Below are 26,259 nucleotides of genomic sequence, written 5' to 3' on the forward strand. Positions count from 1 at the left end.
ATTGGACAGAAGGCTTCATCGTATTGTCTACGATGCAGCCCCTCATACACCACTGAAGTGCAACCAGGAAATAAGAACTTTCAAGCATTATCAATATGGTCAAAACTGAACTACCTTGAAAACTATTGGAGTGGTATACATTAAGTACAGTTCGTATTTCTTTGTCCCTGGAGAACTCATTCTAGGTTTGTACCTGAGTCAAAAGAGGGTTAAGGCACTTGCCTAGGATCACAAGGAGATGCAGTAGGATTTGTACTGGGCCACAGATTTACAGTAAAATTGTTTCAAATCATGAGGTCTTAATCACGTTCTCTATAAGTTGTAAGTTATTGATTCTATAGCTTTGTGTTTTGACCCTGTAGAATGTTATTGACTCTGTATCGTGCGTGTATCTCTGTTCCTGAAAACTTTGTGTATGTATTCTTATAACCTGTTCTGGGCTCCTGGGGAGGATGGGCTATAAAAATGAATAAATAAATAAAAGGTTAAAAAAATGTAAAAATAGTAAGTGTTGAATGGTCTCTTTGCGAATTGTGTTGAACAAATTGCATTTGGGTCTCTAAAATGTTATTCACAGTGGATTAGTGATCTGAAAAATGTTCTGTTGTTAAGTTACTGTACTCATATATACTAATTAAAAATACATCCTCAAATTAAAAAGAAAAGAAAAGATTTAACCATTTATTTTTGTCCGAAGGATGTCAAAGTCAATATTAGTCTTATACCGTTTTCTGATAGTGGTAGCTATTCTATAGTGATTACAACAAAGAACAAACAACAAAGGGCAGCAGAAAGAAAAATTCCCAGATTCAGCCTGAAAGAGCAGTATACCACAATGCTAAAAGGAAATGTGCCTCACTTGTCTTCCGTTCCTGGACCTTTTCTTTTTCAGCAGCATTGTGGCTATTAATGGTCTAATCCCAGCAGGATGGCTGTATATAGTATCTTTCAACCTGTGGACTGGTTGTCAGTCTTTCCATGAGGCGCAGCAGGGAGGCAGAGGTGGCAGTCTTGTGTGTACGATAGTAAGAGTGACCCCTCCCAAAGCCTAGTGAGACTCTGCATGTAGATGAAGCAGACTTCTCGGATTTATGGGCTGCGGCTGTCCAGTTCTCAGAAAAGTCTTTTTCTTTGCCTAGGCTCCCTGCCATGCTGTCCCTTTTTAGTTTTTCTTTCCTCTTACTTCCAATTCTAATACTATCTATAACTAAACACAAGAACCCTTTATAGAAAACAATAATTAAGAAGCTATTGTCATTTTTTAATCTTCTATTTTGTTTGCCTGTTTTCTATTTTTTTTTTTTTAAGATGTCAAGGAAGAAGAGCAGCAATTTTTCAGGAAGAGATTAAGAGAGCAAATTTGGATCATTGGATTAAAACAGGAAAGCACATATGAAGGGGAACTAGAAAGAGAAAGGTTTTAAATGATTAAGGGAAACAGTGAGATTATCAAAAGTAAATTTTTAATTTAAATTGACATTACTGTTTTTGAGATATGTTAACACATTTTAACATAGTAGATGACAACCTCAAACCTCTAGTTTTAGTGTTTCCCTGTCCTTGGATAAGATCTATTTGAATATTAATATCTTTTCAGTATAGAACAGAAGAGCAATGACAAGATGCTGGCAAAATGAGCAGAGCAGAAAGGAAGGGAGAACATATGTAAATCAAGAATTTGGGCCCTTCTCTATGGCACTACTGCCTGCACGGGGTAGTGTGCGCTTCCAAAGGAGGTAATAGGACAGAGTACAACACTGGGTTTTAAAAAGGGACTGGATGACTTCCTGGAAGCGAAGGGAATTGCAGGGTATAGATAGAAGGTTACTCTACAGGACAAAATCGAAAAGTGTATGTGAGTTTTAGGGTAGGAGCACTATCAGGTCCTGGACCTGAGGGGCCGCCACGTGAGCGGACTGCCGGGCACGATGGACCTCCGGTCTGACCCGACAGAGGCAAGTCTTATGTTCTTATGTGTGTTTACACAATGTCATTGACACTATTATTGCACCTTAAAAGAAAAATGTTTTATTAGTCAAATTCTGGAGATACAGCCTTTTTTTTCAGAGCTCTTACCTTACAAACACACCTACCACTCAGGCAGTAAAATGCCCAAAGCTGCTCACCTGCAACAGATATATCTGAAGATGGAAGTTCACAACACACATGGATGTCGTCATCTAACATTAAGGCATTTTCTAGGACTTTCTAGGAAGACTCTGAATTACCCTTTTGTGCATGCACAAGAGTCTCCTTGTTCCTAAATCTGAACAGCATGCTTCAGTTTGGTGCTTAAGCTAATTAACAACTCCAGAAAGGGAAGGAGGGATGTTTTATATTACCTGGCAATATGTTGTCTTCAGAAAAGACAGACTATAAGACAAGTAGAAGGGGTTCTTAACCAGTGATTCCTACATCATTCCTACACAACCATCTCTCTTTCCCGCTCATTGACACACCCACACCCAATTCCCCTTTCTATTCCCTCCCCCACCTCAGCATCTTTTTCCCTCCCTTCTGAGCCTTATGATGGTAGGGAAAAAGATGGTTTAGAATTTTTAAACTTAATTATTGGTCCAAAGGATCCTGAACATATAAAAAGAAGTATGGATGAGTCTATATCACTAAAAGAATTAGAAACAGCGTTGGAGTCTCTTAGAGTTGGATCCACTCTTGGTGGTAATGGATTTACTGTAGAATTTTATAAATCATTTCAAAACTCCCTGTTACCTCATTTGCTAAATTTATATCAGACCCAATTAAATAAGGGTTGCATTACAGGTACTATGGCTGAATCATTAACAATTGTTTTGCCAAAGCCAAACAGAGATCCTATTTTGGTTTCAAACTACAGACCTATATCGTTGATAAATGTTGATGGAAAACTTCTGGCTAAGATATTGGCTTTAAGATTAGCCAAGGCTCTTCCTTTTATTATTGATATGCACCAAATAGGATTGTTGCTAAGAGACATTCTTCTAATAATACCAGATTGGCGTTTCATATGTTAAATTTAACCAAGGATACGGCGGATCCGACTTTTTCTCTATCTCTTGATGCAGAGAAAGCTTTTGATCGAGTCGAATGGACTTTCATGTATCAGGCATTAGATTGGTTTGGTATAGGTTCAGGATTTATTCAAATGATTCAAGCAGTGTATAGCTCCCCTTCTGCAAGATTATATATTAATAATAGTTTATCCGATTGTTTCAACTTGTGGAGAGGGGTTAGACAAGGCTGTCCGTTATCTCCTTTGCTTTTTGGTATTGTATTAGAACCTCTGTTATTAGCTATTCAACAGGCAAAGGAGGTATTCTCTATTCTGATAGGGAATATAAAATTTCAGCGTATGCAGATGATATTCTGCTCTATTTGAGAAATCCAGGAATCACCATTCCATGTTTGTTAGAGTTGATTGATACATTTGGAAAATTTTCAGGGTATAAAATTAATTGGAGCAAATCAGAAATTCTTCCTCTCAATGTGCATTGTACTAAAGGGCTGTTTGATTCTTTCTCGTTTATATGGAAAGAAGATGGTTTAAAATATTTAGGTATTATGATTAAAAAAACTCTTGAAGACACATTGAAAGAGAATGAAAAACTTTTATTAAAAAAAGTAACAGAAATGTGTGAGCAATGGAATCCTTTACATCTTTCTTGGTGGGGAAGGGTTCAAACGATTAAAATGATGATTTTGCCTTTAGTTTGTTTTCAAATGAGTATGATACCAATTTTTTTTCAGGGGTCCTTTTATAAAAAGTTAAATGGTATTCTTACAAAATTTGTCTGGCTGGGTAAAAGGCCTAGAATTGCTTTAGTATCTCTACAAAAGCCAATTGAGGAGGGTGGGGTAAATTTTCCAAATTTTTATAGGTATCATCAAGCCTATATTTTTCGTCAGGGTATGTATTGCTTTGCTTTGTTTTGCAAAAAGGAAATTATAATAAGTTTATAAAGATTTGGGGACCACTGGCAAATTACTGTAATGAGTAGACATCATTTTCTCACTGACAATATTTTTTCTTTTTGGGGGGAGGGATTGGGTAAGAATCAGTATTGTATAATTAATATATGAATTTTATATGATATGTTCCTTTAAATTAATTGAGAAGGGGTGGGTGGAAAGGGATTTACATTTTTTATCTATGTATGATGATAAGAGAAAGTATTTTCAAGTGTTTCTGTAAATGTTTGTTAAGGAAGTAATCTTGTACACTTGTGTAAGTTTTAAAAATGAATTAAGAAGTTTAAAAAAAAATGAGTTTTACCTCATGCAAAATTGTCATTTCTTTAATAAGACATTAACTATTTTTTCTGAGGCCCTCCAAGTACCTACAAATCCAAAATGTGGCCCTGCAAAGGGTTTGAGTTTGAGACCACTGATATATAGGAAAAGAAAGCGGCAATACATCCATATTGAGCAGATCTGGATTCAATCAAATCTCCACATGGCTTTGTTTAACTTGGTGAATGCTGATTCAGGACTTGTAACATTATCAGTTATATTACAAAGAATGGTATGTAGCATAGAATATTAGGAAACTGTAATAATTCTGGGAAAAACTGGTAAGATGAGGCAAAGCTCAGTATAAAAAGGTTATTTTCTGCCTTTTTAATGGCTATATTAGACTTAGAGATAAAATAAGATTTATTTGAGGTTATAGTTATCTGATGAAGGCAGAGGCATGGCAGAATTAGGCAGCTGAAATAATATCTGTTTCTGTCTTACTGTCACTTATGTGTTGTCAGCTGACTCTTACCTGCGGGGGTGCCTTTTTCAGTAACACGAGAAGTGCCTGTAACACCAGATTAGAAAAACGAGGTCCGATAGGAACATAATCTAGGAAACAAGAATCACTTTATCTTTCAGTGCTTCATAGCTCATGTTGAGCATTAAGAAGAAATAGTTTCAAACAAAGCAGGTGCCCAAAGCACCATGCAAATGCTTCCAAACTTTGGGAGAGGCAGTTCTACAGTTTGAAAGTTTATGCTTCCTGACCTTCCTCTTGTGTCACTCAACTCACCTAAAAGTCGCTCGATGTCATCCACCACAACACAGCTGAGTTGGGATTTGTATGCATCATCAAAGATCTAGAAAAAAGCAAGGAGTAAGAGTCATGAAAAACACTGGACAATGACCACTTAACTTTGACAGAGCTGGTTAGTTCAGGCAATTCTGGTTGTTTTCACATGAAAGGAAGTGGAAATGTGATTAGAAACTAGTTCAATAAAAGAGTGAGAAGGAGAGATGGATCAGAGAATTATAAAGGAACAAGAAACAAACACATACAGAGAAAGTAAGTGGAAAATTACATATAAACAAAGTAAAAGGAAGATAGACATAGACAAGAAACTAGCCAAAGCAAGAAAGAGAGGCAATATCCATGCTTGTATATTAAGAGGGTAATATCCAGCTGCTGACTGCTGCGAGCAGAGCCAAGCACAGGTATTTAATGCTGGGCCATGTCCAGACTCCAAGAATCAAGTATCCGAATACGTGCAGTCACCTGGAAGTTAACCAGGCTCCAGCCGATATTCAGACCATTGCCTGGCTAGATAGACTGATAAAGTTAAAGTTACGACATTAAAAAGGCTATTCTATCTGTTTAATCAAAAGGTTAGTGGTGCTATTCAGTCTGCTAACCGGTTAAGTACTGGCTCCGTCAAGACTCCACCAACAGACCACCTCTGCACTAACCAAACAGCGTAAGGCACTCTTCAGCGGCACTCTCCAGTTAAATGCCAATGAATATCAGTGAATTGGGAGGCTAAAGCAATTTGGCTCTCCTGCCCAATTAAATCACCAAATACTGACCTCCTAAGAACAAAAGAGCTACTCTATTGAGCCACACCCAGTGTCCATCGAGCTTAGTATCCTATTTCCAACAGTGGCCAGTCCAGTTCATAAGTATGTGGCAGAGTTCCAAAAAGTAGCAAGATTCCAAGCTACTCAATCCCAATAAAAAGCTATAGCTTTCTTCAGGTCTATCTTAATGGTTTATGGACTTTGTTGAAAGTATGTTTAAAGCCAGCTATATTAATTACTTTTACCACTTGCAACACAAGAGACTTTATTGCTGCTCCCAAGTTCTCTGCAGCAGCACTTGGATCTTTTGCTCAGCGGGCAGGCATTGAGTGAGACGGACCCCGGACGTCATTGGGTCCGTCTCCAACCTCTCAAATTGAAGCCGCTGCCGAGGTTGCCCATTCCGCACAGAATTACTTACAAAATTGCCATTCTCTCTTTCAAAGCTCAAAAAACTAAAGACCCTGAATTTATCCACAAGCATCTTATCCCACATGATCCGCTTAGAACACTCAGATCCATCACTCAACATCTTCTTCATGTTCCCTCAGTACCCGTAGGGCTACCTCATTTGCTGTTACTGCTCTTACAATCTGGAATTCCCTCCCAACCCACATAAGGGCAGAAAGTAATCTAGAAAAATTCAAGGGAAATTTAAAATGCTTTCTTTTTAAAGATGCTTATCAAAGCTGATCTGATCCACTTAGCATTCTGTTCTATTTAAACTCTAATCTCTCCCCATCCCCTCGGCTCTTACCTTTAATGTGTTCTTTTCTCTAAATATTGTAGTTCTCCCCTCTCTCCTTTTGTTTCATTGTACGCTATGTCTGTTTGATTTGTTATAGAGTCTGTTTTACTTGCATCGTTTTAGTTTGTCTCTTGATGGTTTCCCCCATTTTTAATGTAAAATGCTTAGAAGTTATGATTAGCGTTTTATCAAAAATTTGAAGAAACTTGGTGGTCCCAGGACCTGGGGGTCACAATCACAGAGGAAGATATTCTTAAATATCTTTGGGAAACGTATAGTCAGAAATTGCCTATTCTTTTGTGGGAAATTGGCTTTAAAATGATTATGTGGCTCCCCTATATATCCCCTATGAATGCTCAACGTATTGGTCTGCAATCTGACTCTTATTGCCCAAAATGTAAGCAGGAGGGGGCCTCCTTAGGACATATGTTCTACTCCTGCTGATCTATCCAGATTTTCTGGAGGAGGGTCTTGGTGCAATATCTTCCTCTTATGGCACGCTCGATGTATTATGTCGCCATGATTACTATTTTCTAATTGCCCTTTCTTGACTCTAGTACTGAAGGGTTTGAGAGGATTTATGAAACAAACATTTCTCTTGGGCAAGAAAATTATCTTGCTGAAGTGGATGGATCTGGAACCTCCCTCATTGGAACATTGGAGAGCGGCCATGATCCAACTTCTGCAAATGGAGAAGCAGATGTTGCATAACATGGATTCTCAGGAGGGTAAGTCTCTACAAGTCACTTAGGAGCCTTTTTGGAACTCTTTGTCTACCACGGCTCGTAGTCACCTTTTGAATCTGTAATCTCTTGGTTTGTAGTTCCCAACAGACATTCTATGCATTTTTCAATTTCTGGGGGGAGAAAATGAAAACTTCTTGCCAAGTCTATATTTTGGTTGACATGGTGTGCTTTTGCCCTGTTTCGCTGCCTGTAACTTTACCTGTTTTCTTGCATTTAATAAATGAATATTAAAAAAAAAGAAAGGAGAAATATGGTGTGCTCAGTACTCCAAAATACAGGTCATGAAAGGGTCAAATCAATATGAAGAGGAACCATCACAGACAGCACTACCAATGTTCCTTCAACTAGTACAATATTAAAATATTGGCATGTCCTGGGAGTACATCCTTCCTTGGCTCAATCTCCTAGATTTGCATAGACTAGGAATTATAGTTTGGGAGAAATGCTAAAGGCTCCAAAAAGATTAGAGGACCCCCAACCTGGGCATTTCATCTGTAATCGGTGTGCCTACTGTAAATATGCCATCCAAACTTCAGCTATCAGGATTCTGAAAGGCATAAAATAGTATCAGCTATGTCAACATATAGATTATAATTTAAAAGGGGTGGTATACTGTGTTATGTAATGTAATTTATTTCTTATATACCGCTAAACTCCGTTAGGATTCTAAGCGGTTTACAGAAAAAAACAGACATTAGGGTGCATTAAAATTATAAGTAAAATATAAGTAAAATAGGTACTTAGATATTCCCTTACTGTCCCGAAGGCTCACAATCTAACTAAAGTACCTAGAAAAATGACAATTAGTAGAGTAATGAAAAAATTATATATTATATAGGACAGACTAGTCATCCAATTAAAATAAGTATAGCTGAACACTTGAGCACCATCCAGACCCAGAAAATGGAAGCTCCCCTTAAGAATCATTGGTTGCAACAGAAACATCTGGTGAACCAGTTAAAGTTTATTGTCTTGGTTCAATTGCAGGCACAATCAGGGAATATTTTTCAATAACTGCTGCCTAGGGAGCAGAGATTAATCTGTGAATGGGGCACGATAGAGTCCTGGGGATTAAATCATGAGATTGATTGGCCTATGGTGTAGAAGAGGTGGGGCTTGTGGTCGGGGCTTCATTCAGTTAGCAAGTAGTTCCTAGTTAGTATAAGTTCTGCAATCTTATTGGTCAATTTGATTTAGTAGTGGCGTTCCTTGTGTAGCGCTATTTTGTGCGGAGAAGTGCAGAGTTCCAGCTGGTAGGTCACCGGTCAATGTGTTTATATGTTTTCATTGTGATATACATATATATTTTTATAATGCAGCTTCTTTATTTTTATAATGAAGCTTTTGCAATTTACTTTTTGCAAAATAGTTTTGAGGTATGATGTGTTTTGTGCAGTATGAAGATTCCCTCAGAGAAGATTGGTTCCAAGTTTTATTAAAAATTTGATAAAATGCTTATAAGTATTTCTAAGAGATCTACATTAAAAATTGGAAAATAAAAAACAGACAGAATTGAGACAAATACTCACTCACTAGAAATAAAGGAAAGGGGGTTTGAACTACATTTTTGATAGAAAAGTAACACGAAAGGTAAAAACATATAGGGAAGTTACCCTTCTCCCGACGAAGCCAAGGGGAAATTCAGCCAGAGTTGAGGAGCACCTGTGATTTGAATATGCTAACATCGTGGAGAGTGTTGCTTATTGAGGAAGATACTCCGCTACAGGTTTTAAAGTTTGTTGTTTTTGATTTGGACATTTTGATATTAGCACTTTTTTGTGTGTTTTTTGGGGGACTTAAAACACGATTGGATTCGAGGGGATGAAGAGTCGTGAAGGGTCGTTAATTTGACAGATGTGTAAGTGAACAGTTTCATCATCTGAATGAGGAGTGTTACTACCATCCAAGACAAGTCCTTCAACCAAAGATAAGTACTTGTGCTAAATTATTTCAAATTTTTTTTCTCTGTTGCTCTGTTGGAAGAAACATTGTAGCAAGTATTTGTAATTACACTAGTTGAAGGAACATTGGTAGCGCTGTGATTGTTCCTCTTCAAATTGGTTTTACCCTTTCATGACCTGTATGTTGGCATAACGGTAGATTTTTGAATTATAAACGTTAGACTTAATTGATTAAAAATTGTTTTAACATCTACTAACAAAAGGGTTAAGCTTTAAATTGAGCTGTTGCCAAGTAGTCAGAGTTATTTGCTTCCTATATGACGCACTGAGGGCGGTGCTCTCTTCAGACAGCTTTCCTGAGGCGAGTCCCTCTCTTCGTTATTTGAAACTATACTAGCCTAAAAGTAAGTAAGAATATGGTAAAGAAATTGTCTCTAAACATTAGGTATTTGTTCAGTAATGACTTTTTTCTCATTTTAGAATACTGCGCCCTGAAGCAGAGATTTTGCATCGAAACATGCATGTTGGCGGCGATGCCTTCTAACAGTTAAGCTATATGCTACATGCAGACATCCAGATAAGTTCTTTTAAAAAAATGTTCAAATTAAGATATAAATACTGTATATAAAAAGTTTGTGAAAACAGTTGAATAAGCCAATGAGGAAGCATAGTGGCAATTTAACTCCTTAAGAGTTAATTTGCCACTATGCTTGTGTACTTAGGAGTGCCGCTTCTGAAGGCTTTAAAACTAAGAAGATCTATTTGTGTTTATTTGATATGAGACACATGCAAAGTACTACTGAATATCGAGAAGTTGTCTTACAAGTAATGCTTTGGTTTGATGAGTGGTGGAAGAATACTTAATTAAGATCAACTGAGCATACCATATTTCTACACGACATATTGATTACATAATAAGGGAGGTTATCTTCATTTATAATGTTTTAAATAAGTAGTCTGCATTATCTGTTTTGAGAGACATAGATCACAGACAGAAATGACAAGTATATATATATACACATGCTGTCCAAGATAGCAAACCAAGTTACCTTTTTGATAGCCTGACACTTGGCCGTTTCTGAAAACCCTATCATCTTTTCAGGTGAACAGATCTTGATGAAAGGAAAGTTGGATTCCTCAGAAATTTTTGCTGCCAGGGCAGTCTTGCCACTATGTGGGGGACCTGAATAAAGGGAATGAAAGGATACAAATCAGAAGATCTGAATATGCACCACATTTCAGCCTTCCCTCTCTATGGCTGCTTATCACATGCCAGGGCCTTTGCATTTTATGTTCAGTATTCAGAGCAGCCGACTAATACATTCAACCATCTAGAGAGAATATATGCTGCTCCTAGCCATACCCTCCTCTTACCCTCTAAGAGTACACTGACAAGTGGTGTGCGGTCACTGTTTTTGGTCTGCTGTACCAGCAATTCTCCATCATCCAGGACTCGCGTCACAGGATCGCCCCACTTGATGATGCCATTCATGATGTAACATGCATAGTCCTCTTGATTGGTACCGAATGCCTGTATATGAGGACAGAAAGCAAACACGTGAAATCTAAAGACATCCTGACTCACATGCCAGATCCCTGCTTTTTTCTCTCTTCATATCAAGTGACACTAAGAACATGGGCATTAGCGGGATATCAAGTGATCAATAAACAAACAAAAACAAAAGAGAATTCTATCAGGCCATATCCACCTATTAGCACATGCTGCTTTAATTAAAAGTAACAGTTTAATTAAGAGAAGAGTTTCCTGATGGTACTATGAATTCTGCTTTAGTTTAATATTTGCATATAACAGGCTGTAGTTGGGGGAAGTACCTTGTCCTTTAATAACCTATGATAATACGCCATTAGCTTTGGTCCCTTTGCAAAGAATAAAAACTGAAGACTTGGTTTTACACACATTGGAAGTGAGAATTACAGTGCAGACCAGAGTTATTAAAAGGCACCTCTATTGTAAGACCTTATAGCGCTCTATACTGAAGGTGTTTTAAAAGGAAAGCTGACCCTTATGATATCGACATCTTGGATATAAGAACTTGAAGACCTATCTACATAAATCAACATAGAACTATGTATTTCAAAAAAGCCAATATTTACATTAAATACAGTTTTAGCAATTTGGTGTTTGTTTTTTTTAATGCTAGCCATGGCATTTAAGTTAAGAATGTATTTCAGTGCTGCTGTTCAGTGTTTTTTCCTGTCCTTAAATTATCCAGATACTGGATTAAAGTCACTGCTATCTGGATAATTTAAAGCAATGCTCACACCTTGCCATAATAATATCCAACGGTACTATCAAAGTTAATGCCTCGGAAAACCCAACAGATTGGGCCACCCAATGGCACATTCTTAGATATCAGGCTCTGTTATCTAGATAAGTGCTTTTCAATAGCAGCACATTGATTTCATGTACAAAATGTTGGTATATCAGACTGAACGCTGTAATGAAACAGGTAGCATCCCTCTGTCTTTTTAGAACACACACAAATAATGGATTCACTCACAGGCTTAATATCATTTTCTAAAGAAGCAAAGAAGTCTCCTCTTGTCACTTGCAGTCGCTCTGCTTTCTCCATGTCCACCTCAACTGTGTTACTGGCCTGAAAAAGAACAACAAATTAGATTTCATATTATTTGGCTGTTTGACCCCAGGCAATCTGCCCAACTATTCCCACTCACATTTCTGAGACTACTTGTGGGATGCTCTCCTTTCCAAAAAGTGATTTCCTTCCACAACACTCTCTTCAATCTTCCTTAAGAAGCTGGAGACTTGCATCCCCATCAATTAGTAAAGTCAACGCAAACTGTGAGAGCCAGCTGTAACCATTCACACCTTTCTATGTAGTCCAGTCACTGCCCCAGGCACCGTCTTAGCACTCTGCAAGTGAAGTCACATGCCTGGCATCCAACACTATCCATTTCTCAAGAGGAAAACAAGGACTAGGGTCTTGTGTTAAAAGCCTTATTTTTAGTTCAAGCTAAAGTGCAGGCCTAAACTTTTTCATAAAGACAAAAGTTTCAAATAAAAAATGGCAGAATCTGGTAAAGTCAGATATGGTATATGACTAATCACCCCAATTTTACTTGGTAGTTAGAGGTAAGAAAGGAAGATGTGGGGGGAGCGGGACCACAGTCTCTGTCCCTCCCCATCTCATCTTCCAAGGTCAGTCAATATATTTACCCAGTTTCAGAATATGTCACTGCATAATGACACTGACCCTCACACATCGTCTCATAATATTCAAAGCATGTTTGCTAACTGATCTTGCCACTGGTGCTGTTCTAGTTCCTACTTCCACTACCTACATGCTCAATACTAACAGAAAGCATAGATTGCTTCGTTCTTTTAAACCAAAAGAATCTGTAAATATTTTTATTCTGTATAGGTTACTTTCTATTACATCAGGCAAACAGCTCTGAAAAATGCCTTATCACAACATGCTAGTCACCCAAATATCCTGTATCTCTGCATTACTGTGGTTTGTGTCTATGGCTTATAAGACTCATCACTTTAACACAGTTTACAGTTTATTTATTTCTTAATATACCATTAATCACAAGAAATTTCTAGGCACTTTACAATTTCTCAGACCATACTAAATTTTAAAGTTGGTTAAATAAAATAATACAGTTCTAAAGGACAGAGGCTACAGCTGTATGTGTTTTGGAAGCAAAAATATCAATATGGATGACTGGACTCCACAGAAAGATGTTGACTTGGGGGACTTATGATTACTAACATCATATTTACTATCTGAAAGCTATTTTAAAATTTCAGTGTTGATCAATCTATAAATATAATGAAAGGTTGCCACTCTCTGGACTGTAGCATATAGATGTATGGATATGAGGAAAGTGTTGGTTACTTCCTCAGTCCTACAGACCCCACACATTGATAAGATGCACTGATTAACTTAATAGGCAGATTTCCTGACATATAATATAAAAACCATTCTGGATCAAACCAAGGTCTATTGAGGAAAGCATCCAGTCTTCAACAATGGTCAGTGTGAGTCATAAGTACCCAGCAGATCCCAAAAAGCAGATCTAGTGTTATTCCTCATGGAACTCCTCTTGTATGAGGAAAGACTAAAAAGGTTAGAGCTCTTCAGCTTGGAAAAGAGATGGCTGAGGGGAGATATGATTGAAGTCTACAAAATCCCGAGTGGAGTAGAACGGGTACAAGTGGATCGATTCTTCACTCCGTCAAAAATTACGAAGACTAGGGGACACTCGATGAAGTTACAGGCAAATACTTTTAAAAGCAATCGAAGGAAATATTTTTTCACTCAGAGAATATTTAAGCTTTGGAACGCGTTGCCAGAGGTTGTGGTAAGAGCGGATAGTGTAGCTGGTTTTAAGAATAGTTTGGACAAGTTCCTGGAGGAAAAGTCCATAGACTGTTATTGAGAAAGACATGGGGGAAGCCACTGCTTGCCCTGGATTGGTAGCATGGAACGTTGCTACTCTTTGGGTTTTTGCCAGGTGCTAGTGACCTGGATTGGCCACCGCGAGAACGGGCTACTGGGCTTGAAGGACCCAGTAAGGCTATTTTTATGTTCTTAAGTCTACCTGCCTAATAATATTTTATGGCTTTTTTTTTTTTTTTTTATCAAGGAACTTATCCAAACCTCTTTTGAACCCTGTTATGTTGGTTGCCTTAACCACTTCCTCCAGCAACAGATTACACAGCTTAATTCTGTAAATTTCTATGTTTTGTTTTCAGTCAGCTGGTCATTAGTTTCATGGAGTATCCTCTGGGTTTCTGTGTTTGAGAAGTTAAATAACCATTCCCTGTTTAACCATTCCACCCCACTCAATGTTATAAACGTCTATCAAACGCCTCTCAAAGTAAGAAAGCTAAATGGTCATATACCATGTGTACAGCTGTGTGTTTCAAGCAGATTTACTTAATCCTCCCTCATTCACAAACACACTGGAAAAATGATTAGTTATTTTAAAATTTATTGCACCAGCACTGTAGGGAGGAGAGGGGAAAATTTTATCTATACTAAATTAGCCTACACTATAATACAGTCCTCTATCACAGAGTGGCAGTCAGAGGCTATTCAATTATACAGGAGGTATATAGAGAGGATTAGGTGAGGCCAAAGGCTCAAAATAAAAACAAAACTAAATCCACTTAGGTTCCACACAGTTCTGTTATCCACTTGGCACATTCCAGGACTGAAAGGTCAGAATATACATCTTTAAATTAATTTTGAAAAATCTCATCCACTGCACCATTTATTTGCTACCTTCACATCAATCACTCACAACGGGCAGAGGGAAAAGATGAGTCTTTCAGCTTACACCTGTAAGAGCTAATAACTCTGCATTTCAACACTATCAAATATCAGCTGCTGCCTTTATATTTCATTAATCTCATAACCTTTGCAACCTGACATTTCACAGTCCTTATCATCCTCTCTCTCTTGCTAAAGAGAACAGTGCTCTTTTTTTATTTATCATCAGATTATGCAATAACCAACAAAAATACAAATCCCACACATGACATATTGTAGTTCTTTCATATATGGCTACAACAAGCACTAGTAAGTAGACCACAGACCACAATACAAGGAAACCCCCTCCCCATCCTCACTCCCCCCATCACTCCCTCCAGCTGTTCCACAAACACCGAAAAAGAGGATGAGGACAATGCAAGTTCTAGACTGGGCAGGAGAATTTGAATCTCAACAAACAGTTCTGAGAGGTGTCCATTCAAGCAAAATAACTTTCCCAAGTCCTGCGAAAGTGTGAGTCTATTTCTTTTCAAGGCAGTGAGTTTAATTTTATTTATTTTAAAAATTTATCTCACGCCTATTACTATCACAGACATAAGCGTCACTTTTTTTCAACACAATAGTCGCCCCAGAAATATCGAATTTTTTTCACACAGATGTGATTACAAGGTAGGTTATCTGTGACCACCTGGTGAACTAATTTCCACTTATGGGATATCAGAGATAGCGGGCCTATGTTAAGTAAACAACAGCCAATAGTCTTGGTGAGTGGTTCTCTCAAGATATCATGATCTGGTTCCAAAAAAGTTGGCCTTTAGGACAAAACCACCAAATAAGCATAAAGGTACTCTGTGTCCCTGCACAGTGCTCGTAAAGAACTATGCACACATTTGCATACATTTTGAATATCAAACCACTACAAACAGAGGCCCTTGTTTACTAAGCTGTGTTAATATTTTACTCACAATTGAATTAGGCACACAGGGGGCAATCCTCTAAAGCAGGGGTGTCGAAGTCGGTCCTCGAGGGCCACAATCCAGTCGGGTTTTCAAGATTTCCCCAATGAATATGCATGAGATCTATGTGCATGCACTGCTTTCAATGCATATTCATTGGGGAAATCCTGAAAACCCGACTGGATTGCGGCCCTCAAGGACCGACTTCGACACCTGTGCTCTAAAGTGTGCCCAAAATCTGTGTGCTAAGATAGTAATTTACGTGGCATCTAAGTATCCAGATTCTGTTACAGAACAGAACCTAAATTGACAACTGGGCACCAACACTTACATGTATAAGGCAGATGTAAATATGAGCACATAAAGGTTGGCACCTAGGCATTTAACTTACACTATTGCCTATATGCACACTCGTTTCGCAGTTAATGCTAACACACTTAGGCCTAGATTTTCAAAAAAATGCATAAAAAACCAATGGGCTGCTGTTGCAGCTGTTATAGTAGCGATTTTTAAAAAGCGAGTCATTCTCCAAAAAAACACTCATGCAAATGAGGTTGGTGGAGAGTAGCGAGGACTCGCTAAATTAGTAAGTGCCCATCGCTAGTTATAAAGATGGACACATGCAAAGAATAAACGAAAAAAAAAACCCTCCACAACAGCAGGAGAAGTGCCCAAAATCTCCCACCGCCAACCAACACCCAACCTCCCTTCGGCAGCAGGAGAGTTGCCCACACCATTGCTATCAATAAAAAACATAGGTTAAAAATAATTAAAAAGTAAAAACGCCATCGTAACTATCAGCATTCTTGTTTATCAAATAAGTAAGTTTTTAATAATTTCCTAAATGTAAAGTAAGAGTTGGCTTGAGCTATCAACGGGCCCATCCAGGAGATCATCTTCCCTGCCCGATACTCCAATGTCCTGTCCAAAAAAGTCTTGCAAGAACAGGCCCTTGGGGTAAGGAAGATAAACATTTATTGAATAAAACTATTTCAAGTAAGATACCTGATAAGAGGGTAATAATTCAAAAAGTGCCTTATAACAAATATACCCAAACTTGAAAAACACTCTGGCCCCAAATGGCAGCCAGTGCAGTCTAGCATAAAAAGGACTAACATGATCATATTCTTTAAGACCAAAAATCAAGCGGACCGCAGCATTCTGATCTAATCGGAGTCTTATTACAGTATTTTTTGGTAACCCTAAATAAACAATATTACAATAATCTAAGGTAGATAATACAGTAGACTGGACCAGCAACCGAAAGGACTCCGGAACATAAGAATAGCCACACTGGGTCAGACCAATGGTCCATCAAGCTCAGTAGCCTGTTCCCAAGGTGGCCAATCCAGGTCACCAGTACCTGGCCAAAACCCAAGGTGTATCAATATTCCATGCTACCAATACACGGCAACAGTGGCTTCCCCCGTGTCTTTCTCAATAACAGACTATGGACTTTTCCTCCAGGAACTTGTCCAAACCTTTCTTAGAACCAGCTATGCTATCCGCTCTTACCACATCCTCTGGCAACGCGTTCCAGAGCTTAACTATTCTCTGAGTGAAAAAAAATTTCCTCCAATTGGTTTTAAAAGTATGTTCCCTAGTCTTTGTAATTTTTGACGGAGTGAAAAATCGATCCACTTGTACCCGTTCTACTCCACTCAGGATTTTGTAGACTTCAAACGTATCTCTCCTCAAGTCGTCTCTTTTCCAAGCTGGAGAATCCTAACCGCTTTAGTCTTTCCTCATACGAGGAGTTCCATTCCCTTTACCATCTTGGTCACTCTTCTTTGAACATTTTCTAGTGCCACTATATCTTTCTTGAGATAAGGAGATCAGAATTGAACGCAATACTCCAGATGAGGTCGCACCATGAAGCGATACAGGGGCATTATAACATTCTTAGTCTTGTTAACCATCCCATTTTTAATAATTCCTAGCATCCTATTTGCTCTTTTGGCCAATGCCGCACATTGGGCATTAGATTTCATCGTATAGTCTACGATGACACCCAGATCCTTTTCTTGGGTGCTAATCCCCAAGGTGGGCCCTAACATCCGGTAACTGTGATTCGGGTTATTCTTCCCAATGTGCATCACTTTGTATTTGTCCACATTAAATTTCATCTGCCATTTTGGACGCCCAGTCTTCCAATTTCCTACGATCTGCCTGCAATTTTTCACAATCCGCATGTGCTTTAACAACTTTGAACAGTTTAGTGTCATCTGCAAATTTAATCACTTCACTCGTCGTTCCAATTTCCAGATCATTTATAAATAAGTTAAATAGCACCGGTCCCAGTACAGACCCCTGCAGCACTCCACTGTTTACTCTCCTCCATTGAAAAAAATGACCATTTAACCCTACCCTCTGCTTTTTATCTGATAATCAATTCCTAATCCACAACTGAACTTTGCCACCTATCCCACGACACTTTAATTTTCTCAGGAGCCTCTGGTAAGGAACTTTATCAAAAGCTTTCTGAAAATCTAGATACACTATATTAATCGGCTCACCTTTATCCACATTTTATTCACACTTTCAAAGAAGTCAAGTAAATTGGTGAGGCAAGATCTCCCTTGGCTGAACCCACGCTGACTCCGTCTCATTAAATCTCATCAATATCTCAGTGTTTGTCTACGTGTTCCACAATTTTATTTTTTATAATCGTTTCTACCATTTTACCCAGCACCAAAGTGAGGCTTACCGGTCTGTAATTTTCCAGATCTCCCCTGGAGCCCTTTTTAAAAATCAGCATAACATTGGCCACCCTCCATTCTTCAGGTACTACAGATGATTTTAGTGACAGGTTACAGATCACTAACAGCAGGTCAGCAATTTCATTTTGAGTTCTTTTAATACCCTGGGAATTATACCATCCGGTCCTGGCGATTTATCACTTTTTAACTTGTCGATTTTGGCTTAGTACATCTTCCAGATTCACCGAGATTTCTTTCAGTTCCTCCACATCATCATCCTTGAAAACCATTTACATCTTCTTCCGTAAAGACCGAAGCAAAAAATTCATTAACTCTTTCCACTATGGCCTTATCCTCCCTGAGCGCCCCTTTCGCTCCTTGATCATCCAACGGTCCCACAGATTCCCTCACAGGTTTTCTGTTTCTGATGTACCTAAAAAAACTGCTATGAGTTTTTGCCTCTTTTGCAAGTTTCTCTTGCAAGTATCTACCTGTTTGTCTCCCCCTTTTTTAATATGAATTGCGTTTTAATATGATTTGCGTTTTATCAAAATTTTGAATAAACTTGAAACTTGATAGTCTTTCTTAGCTGTCTTTATCAATACTTTGCATCTAACTTGCTAGTGATTGTGTTTCTTCTTATTTTCTTCATTTAGATCTTTTTTCCATTCTTTAAAGGATTTTTTTTTTGCTCCAATAGCCTCTTTCACTTCACCTTTTAACCACGCTGGCTCTCGTTTCCTCTTCTTTCCACTTTTGCTGATACGTGGAATACATCTGGTCTGGGCTTCCCATTTACATCTTTATACAGTACATAAAGTTGCAAAGGGTAAAAGGCTAGGCAATTGCTAGATTGGCTCAAGTAACATTTGTCTTTAAAGAATGAGAAGACAGTATTTAAACATGGGAAGAGAAAGGTCATGGTACCTCCACCTAGGCAACAATAACTAGAACCCCAAAGGGTATCAAAACTTCAATGAAAGACTAAGGAATGTCAGGCATGTCAGCAAAGTCATTTACTTTTTTATTTCCAACTTCCACCATTTTGGTCAGAATATGAATCTTGACCAGGCCAAATTCAGCATTAGTTTACAAGCATATTGCAAAGATCTACCAGCACTCTTGAATACCTGCCCTACAAACAAAACAGTACCCACATAATTGGGAAGGGAGTAAATTAAGCAGACAACTGACCTTTATGTGTCGATTCATAGCAGTGGATTGAGCAGCTCGCACCAGTCCTTCCAGTTCAGCACCACTGAAGTTCTTGGTTTCCTGAGCCAGTTCAGGAACATCCACATCAGAAGAAAGTAAATTGTGCTCCCTCATTCTTGCTGTATGAATATGAAGAATCTGAATACGGCCTTTCTCATCCGGTAAACCTGGGCATGAAAAAAAATTACTGCAATCAAGGAGACACACAAAAAAGTTGTTAATTTAAAAAAAAGTCTACTGTTGAACACTAGGCTCCTCTAATATCATTGTCTTTTAGCTCATGTCTGCTGGAGATCTTCTCCCAAATAAGTACCAGCATCCTGTAGGATGAGTACAAGCTTCAACCTTTCATTCTCTATTGACATAAAAATCTTTCATGGACCCTAAATTCATTACCTCAGACTAATATATAAAATCTCATCATGATCATTATTGCCAAATGCACAGTCCCAGCAAGAGGCTAAGGGCTAGGTGAGTACAGTCACTGAACAATCCTCCAACTCCCAAAGACAGTTCATCCAGATCACTGGTAAGCCACAAGGGTGTTGTGTGTTTATTCTTGTACTCAGGATAAGGAGAAATTAGGCTTTTACCTGCTAATTCTTTGTCTTTTAGTCCCTCCAGACCGGCACAGAACGGATGAGTTTATGCTCCTCTGCCAGTAACTGGAGACTGAGACATTGACTTTTGGCTGCTGGCTCTACAGTTCCATCTACAATTGGTCTGGTGAATAGCCAAGCAGAAACTAACTAGGCTAAAAAACACCAAAACAAACCAACTCCACACTCACATGGAGAAGACAAAGAAATTGTCCAGATTGGACCAGGAAACACTGTTGGATACTGATTAGAACAAGAACCTTCCTCAAAACGTCCTCATAGTTCGCCAGCTAGACCAAATGCTGCTGCTCTTATTATTCTCCCCAAAAACCAAGATAAAAAGGTAGCGCAGAAAACACCGTACTCCTCGTGAAAACAACACCAAACAACATGACAGGGTGGGGTCTGTGCTGGTCTGGAGGGACTAAAAGAAAGAAAGTTAGCAGGTAAAAACCTAAATTTCTCCTTCTTTAGCATCCTTCCAGACTGGCACAGAATGGGTGGGACATACCAAAGTAGTACCCATCATGGGTGGGACCCCACTGCAGCAGAAAAGGAATCTCCAGCGCCCACGGAAGACAAAACCATATCCCCCTGACCGCCGGCGGTTGAGGAAACCGTGGCAAGGGTGGCAGGGGAAGCCCAGGCTTCTCCCGCGCTCCCCACTGACGATAGGTGCATGCGCAAAGATGAACCCTGCATGCCAGTACCTGAAGCTGATGCCGGTTCCCCCTCGAAGTGGCTGGAACACTTTGCGCACACGCCAGCCACATCCACTGCTCAGCGTGCACATAAAGCACAGTTACTTACCGTAACAGGTGTTATCCAGGGACAGCAGGCAGATATTCTTAACACATGGGTGACGTCACCGACGGAGCCCTCGGTACGGACCTTTTAACTAGAAGTTTCTAGTTGGCCGCACCGCGCGTGCGCGAGTGCCTTCCCGCCCGACGGAGGAGTGCGTGGTCCCCAGTTAGGATAAGCCAGCTAAGAAGCCAACCCGGGGAGGTGGGTGGGACTTAAGAATATCTGCCTGCTGTCCCTGGATAACACCTGTTACGGTAAGTAACTGTGCTTTATCCCAGGACAAGCAGGCAGCATATTCTTAACACATGGGTGACCTCCAAGCTAACAAAGAGGGAGGAGGGATGGTTGGCCATTAGGAAAATAAATTCTGTAACACAGATTGGCCGAAGTGTCCATCCCGTCTGGAGAACGCATCCAGACAGTAGTGAGTAGTGAACGTGTGAACTGAGGACCAAGTGGCCGCCTTGCAGATTTCCTCGATGGGCGTGGAACGGAGGAAAGCCACAGAAGCAGCCATAGCTCGGACTCTGTGGGCCGTGACAGATCCTTCCAGAGAGAGACCGGCCCGAGCATAACAGAAGGCAATACAGGCAGCAAGCCAATTTGAAAGTGTCCGTTTGGAGACAGGACGGCCCAAACGGTTGGGATCGAAAGACAAAAAGAGCTGAGGGGATGTTCGGTGAGCTCTGGTACGATCAAGGTAGTAAGCAAGGGCACGCTTACAATCCAGCGTGTGCAACGCCTGTTCTCCAGGATGCGAGTGAGGCTTAGGGAAGAAGACGGGAAGCACAATGGACTGGTTGAGGTGAAAAGCTGAGACCACCTTGGGAAGGAATTTAGGGTGGGTACGCAGAACAACCTTGTCATGGTGAAAAACAGTGAACGGTGGGTCGGCAACCAGTGCATGCAGTTCGCTAACCCTCCTGGCAGAGGTGATGGCAATTAGGAAAAGCACCTTCCAGGTAAGAAGCCTGAATGAAGCTGTGGCAAGAGGCTCAAACGGAGGTTTCATGAGAGCAGAGAGAACCACATTCAGGTCCCAGACGACGGGAGGAGGCTTGAGAGGCGGTTTGATGTTGAAGAGCCCTCTCATAAATCTTGAAACCAGAGGATGAGCCGTGAGGGGTTTTCCGAGAATAGGCTCGTGAAACGCAGTGATGGCACTGAGGTGGACTCTGATGGAGGTGGTTTTGAGGCCAGCGTTGGACAGCGAGAGCAAATATTCCAAGACAGTTTCCACCGCCAAAGAGGTGGGTTCTTGATGATGCCGGAGACACCACGAGGAGAATCTGGTCCACTTCTGATGGTAACATTGGAGAGTGGCCGGTTTCCTGGAGGCGTCCAAAATGAGGCGGACCGGTTGAGATAGATTCTCCGGAGAGGTCAGCCCGAGAGAAACCAAGCTGTCAGGTGGAGGGAAGACAGGTTGGGATGTAGTAGAGACTGATTCTGCTGTGTAAGTAGAGTAGGAAACACAGGAAGAGGAATGGGCTCCCTGGAGCTGAGTTGAAGCAGAAGGGAGAACCAGTGTTGACGAGGCCACCGAGGGGCGATGAGGATCATGGTGGCATTGTCCTTGCGGAGTTTGGACAAGGTCCGCAACATCAAAGGAAGTGGAGGGAAGGCATAGAGGAACCGATCCCTCCAGTTGAGCAGGAATGCATCCGGGGCCAGACGGTGAGGAGAGAAGAGTCTGGAACAGAATTGGGGCAGCTGATGGTTGTGAGGTGCTGCGAAGAGGTCCACCTGCGGAGTGCCCCATCGAGCAAAGATGGAGAGTAGAGTCGGAGGGTCCAACGTCCACTCGTGAGGTTGAAGGATGCGGCTGAGATTGTCGGCCAGAGAGTTCTGTTCGCCCTGGATATAGACCGCCCTGAGAAAGAGATTGCGGTCCGTGGCCCAGGTCCAGATGCGCAGAGCCTCCAGACAAAGGGGGCGAGATCCGGTGCCGCCTTGCTTGTTTATGTAGTACATGGCGACTTGATTGTCTGTGCATAGGAGGAGGACTTGAGGACAGAGAAGATGTTGGAAAGCCTTGAGGGCGTAGAACATGGCTCTGAGTTCCAGGAAATTGATGTGATGACGACGCTCCTGTGGGGTCCAAAGTCCCTGGGTGCGTAGATCTCCCAGGTGAGCTCCCCACGCGTAGGGGGACGCATCTGTGGTGATGATCATAGAGTGGGGGGGCAGATGGAAAAGAAGACCCCTGGAAAGATTTGAGGAGTTCAACCACCATTGGAGAGATTGCTGAAGAGATGATGTCACAGAGATGGGATGAGAAAGAAGATCCGTAGTCTGTGACCACTGGTTGGCGAGCGTCCACTGAGGTGTACGAAGGTGGAGACGAGCCAGAGGAAGGACATGCACTGTCGAGGCCATGTGACCCAGGAGGACCATCATCTGTCGAGCAGGAATGGAGGGATGCATGAGTACCTGACGGCAGAGATGGAGCAGGGTCTGCTTGCGATCGGAGGGGAGAAAAGCCCTCATTAGCGTGGTGTCCAGAACTGCTCCAATGAATTGAAGTCGCTGGGTGGGAAGCAGATGCGACTTGGGGTAGTTGATCTCGAACCCCAGGAGGTGGAGGAGAGAGATGGTGTGATGAGTAGCCTGTAGCACAAGTGGAGACGTAGGTGCTTTCACCAACCAATCGTCCAAATAGGGGAACACCTGGAGGTTGTGAGACCTGAGGAAGGCCGCTACCACTATAAGGCACTTGGTGAAGACCCTGGGTGAGGAGGCGAGGCCGAACGGTAGCACCTTGTACTGATAGTGGTGGTGCAGTACCTGGAACCGCAGGTAGCGGCGAGAATGTTGATTGATGGAGATGTGAGTGTAGGCCTCTTTGAGGTCCAGGGAACATAGCCAGTCGTGTTGAGAAAGAAGAGGGTAGAGCGTGGCAAGGGAGAGCATTCTGAACTTCTCCTTGACCAGACACTTGTTGAGGTCCCTGAGATCGAGAATGGGACGGAGGTCTCCCGTCTTTTTGGGTACCAGGAAGTAGCGGGAGTAGAATCCCTGCCCCCTTTGATCTGGAGGTACTTCTTCGATGGCATTGAGAAGGAGGAGGGATTGAACCTCCCTCAGGAGGAGGGGGGTTTGAGATGAGTTTGAAGCAGACTCTACGGGAAGGTTGTCCGGAGGCAGAGTCTGGAAGTTGAGAGAGTAGCCGTGGCGGATGATGTTGAGGACCCACTGGTCCGACGTGATGACTTCCCAACGGCTTGAGAAAATGGTGAGACGACCCCCGATAGGCTGTGGAAGAGGCAGCGAGGGTGGATGACTGGCTATGCCCTGGAGAGAAGAGTCAAAAGGGCTGAGATTGTTTAGCAGGCTGAGGAGGCTTGGAGGGTTGAGTGGCCTGAGACCGAGCCTGGGCATGGTGCTGCTGTTGACGGGGTCGCCGAGATTGTTGGGGAGGCGGATTGAGTGGCCTGGCTGAGAACCTCCGCTGGTAAGATGATTGAGGCCGATAGGGTCGAGCAGGCGGAGCCTTCTTTTTCGGCTTGATCAGGGTGTCCCACCTGGTCTCATGGGCAGAGAGTTTCTGGGTGGTGGAATCCAGTGACTCTCCAAAAAGCTCATCCCCGAGACAGGGGGCGTTGGCCAGGCGGTCCTGGTGGTTGATGTCCAGGTCGGAGACTCTGAGCCAGGCCAAGCGACGCATGGCTACAGCCATGGCAGAGGCCCGAGAGGTGAGCTCGAAGGAGTCGTATATCGAGCGGACCATATACTTGCGCATTTGGAGAAGGCCAGATATGTGCTGCTGGAATAGCGGGACCTTGCGCTCAGGTAGGTACTTCTGGAGGGCAGACAGCTGTTGGACCAAGTGTTTGAGATAAAAGGAAAAATGGAAGGAATAGTTGTTTGCCCTGTTGGCAAGCATGGCATTTTGGTAAAGTCTCTTGCCAAACTTGTCCATGGTCTTACCTTCTCTGCCAGGAGGGGTAGAGGCATAGACACTGGAGCCCTGAGTCTTTTTTAAGGTGGATTCCACCAGAAGGGACTCATGGGGCAATTGAGATTTGTCGAATCCTGGAATAGGGATGACACGGTAAAGGTTGTCCAGTTTACGGGGAGCTCCCGGTACCGTGAGGGGATTTTCCAAGTTTTTGTAAAATGTCTCCCGTAAGATGTCATGTACGGGAAGCTTGAGGAACTCTTTAGGAGGTTGCTCAAAGTCTAAGGCTTCTAAAAAGGCTTGGGACTTTTTGGAGTCAGATTCAAGGGGAAGTGACAGAGCAGCAGACATTTCCCTCAGAAATTTAGAAAAAGAGGATTGCTCAGGTTTAGAGGTGGCATCAGGTGCCGATGGTTCCTCATCAGATGAGGAGGGATCCTCCTCGGTACCGAGAGGAGTCTCCTCCCATAAATCAGGATCCCTGACTTCTGGTGCATGTCGGGACACCGGGGTGGAGGGTGCGGTGTGGCGAGTCTTGGACAAAGATTTACCAGAGCGCACCGAAACGGTACCAGGGGAGGACGATCGGCGTCGTTCTCGGTCCCGAGAAGAGTGCCGTACCGCCTGGTGCCGAGTAGGATCCACTGTGGGTTGAGAATGAACCACAGGATCATCAGGAAGTTGTTGGGCCGAAAGGATCGGCATCGAGGTGTTTACCGGTACCGAAGGAGTGGACACCGGGGGCTCGGTGCGGGGCTCGGGCCGGTCTGGTACCGGAAGGAGCGGTGCCAGGATAGAGGGTAGCAGTTGTTCAAGTTGTTTCTTCAACTGCTCCTGAAGCTGAGTTTGTAGAATGGCCGAGATACGGTCATCTAGGGGTGGCATCGGAACCGCTTTCTTTTTCTTCGGTTCCTTGGATGCCGCTCCACGCCCCGGCGATGAGGAGGCCGATGACGAGGCACTCACCGTTATCGGGGCGGAGCGTTTACGGGACCGGTGCGATGCCGGTATGGACGGTGTCGTCACCGTAGCTGGAGGGCGCTCGAGGGAAGAGGAAGGCTTCTTAGCCGGCTTACCTGGCGCCAGTGGCGCCGATGCGGGATCGGTCGGTGTCGAGCTTGACGGTGCCGATTTCTGCGGTACCGCCGTTGAAGGTGATGAATCCATCGCCGACTCGGAGCCGAAGAGAAGGGTTTGCTGGATTCTTCGGTTTTTAAGAGTACGTTTTTGTAAAGTGGCACAGCGGGTGCAGGAATCTGCCCGATGCTCCGGACCCAGGCACTGCAAACACCAATTGTGTGGGTCAGAAACGGAGATCGGGCGTGCACACCGCTGGCACTTCTTAAAACCGACCTGCGGGGGCATGAAGGGGAAGATAGCCTCCGCAAAATCGAAGTCCGAGGCCTGTATAATGGCAACAGGCCCCGCCGGGGCAAAAACGAAAGAAACAAGAAAAATCAAAGTTTTTTTTTTTTTTTTTTTTTGCAATTCAAAGAAAAAGGAAACCCGAAGGTAGAGGAAGAAAAATTTAGAACAAAAGCGCGAGCGGGAAGGCAAAAAGTGATTTCAACGGCCGTTGAAAAAATACACGCGTCTTCTTCGCTCCGCGGAAACG

At 42.0% G+C, this 26,259-nt stretch overlaps 1 protein-coding gene across 2 annotated transcripts in view; it reads right to left on the reverse strand.

The window, feature by feature from the left end:
- NSF (N-ethylmaleimide sensitive factor, vesicle fusing ATPase) overlaps window positions 1–26,259 on the reverse strand; it is a 135,027-nt gene that overhangs the window by 27,677 nt on the left and 81,091 nt on the right. For both annotated transcript variants that reach the window (XM_033918143.1, XM_033918142.1), the window contains exons 12-17: window positions 19,317–19,504; window positions 11,726–11,821; window positions 10,578–10,734; window positions 10,253–10,386; window positions 5,027–5,093; window positions 4,763–4,842 (exon numbers count right to left, since the gene is read on the reverse strand). In XM_033918143.1, coding sequence (XP_033774034.1) covers window positions 4,763–4,842; window positions 5,027–5,093; window positions 10,253–10,386; window positions 10,578–10,734; window positions 11,726–11,821; window positions 19,317–19,504 — 722 coding nt within the window. The remainder of the gene's footprint in view (window positions 1–4,762; window positions 4,843–5,026; window positions 5,094–10,252; window positions 10,387–10,577; window positions 10,735–11,725; window positions 11,822–19,316; window positions 19,505–26,259) is intronic.

The sequence above is a fragment of the Geotrypetes seraphini genome, chromosome 13 (assembly GCF_902459505.1).
Source record: "Geotrypetes seraphini chromosome 13, aGeoSer1.1, whole genome shotgun sequence".
Classification (NCBI taxonomy): domain Eukaryota; kingdom Metazoa; phylum Chordata; class Amphibia; order Gymnophiona; family Dermophiidae; genus Geotrypetes; species Geotrypetes seraphini.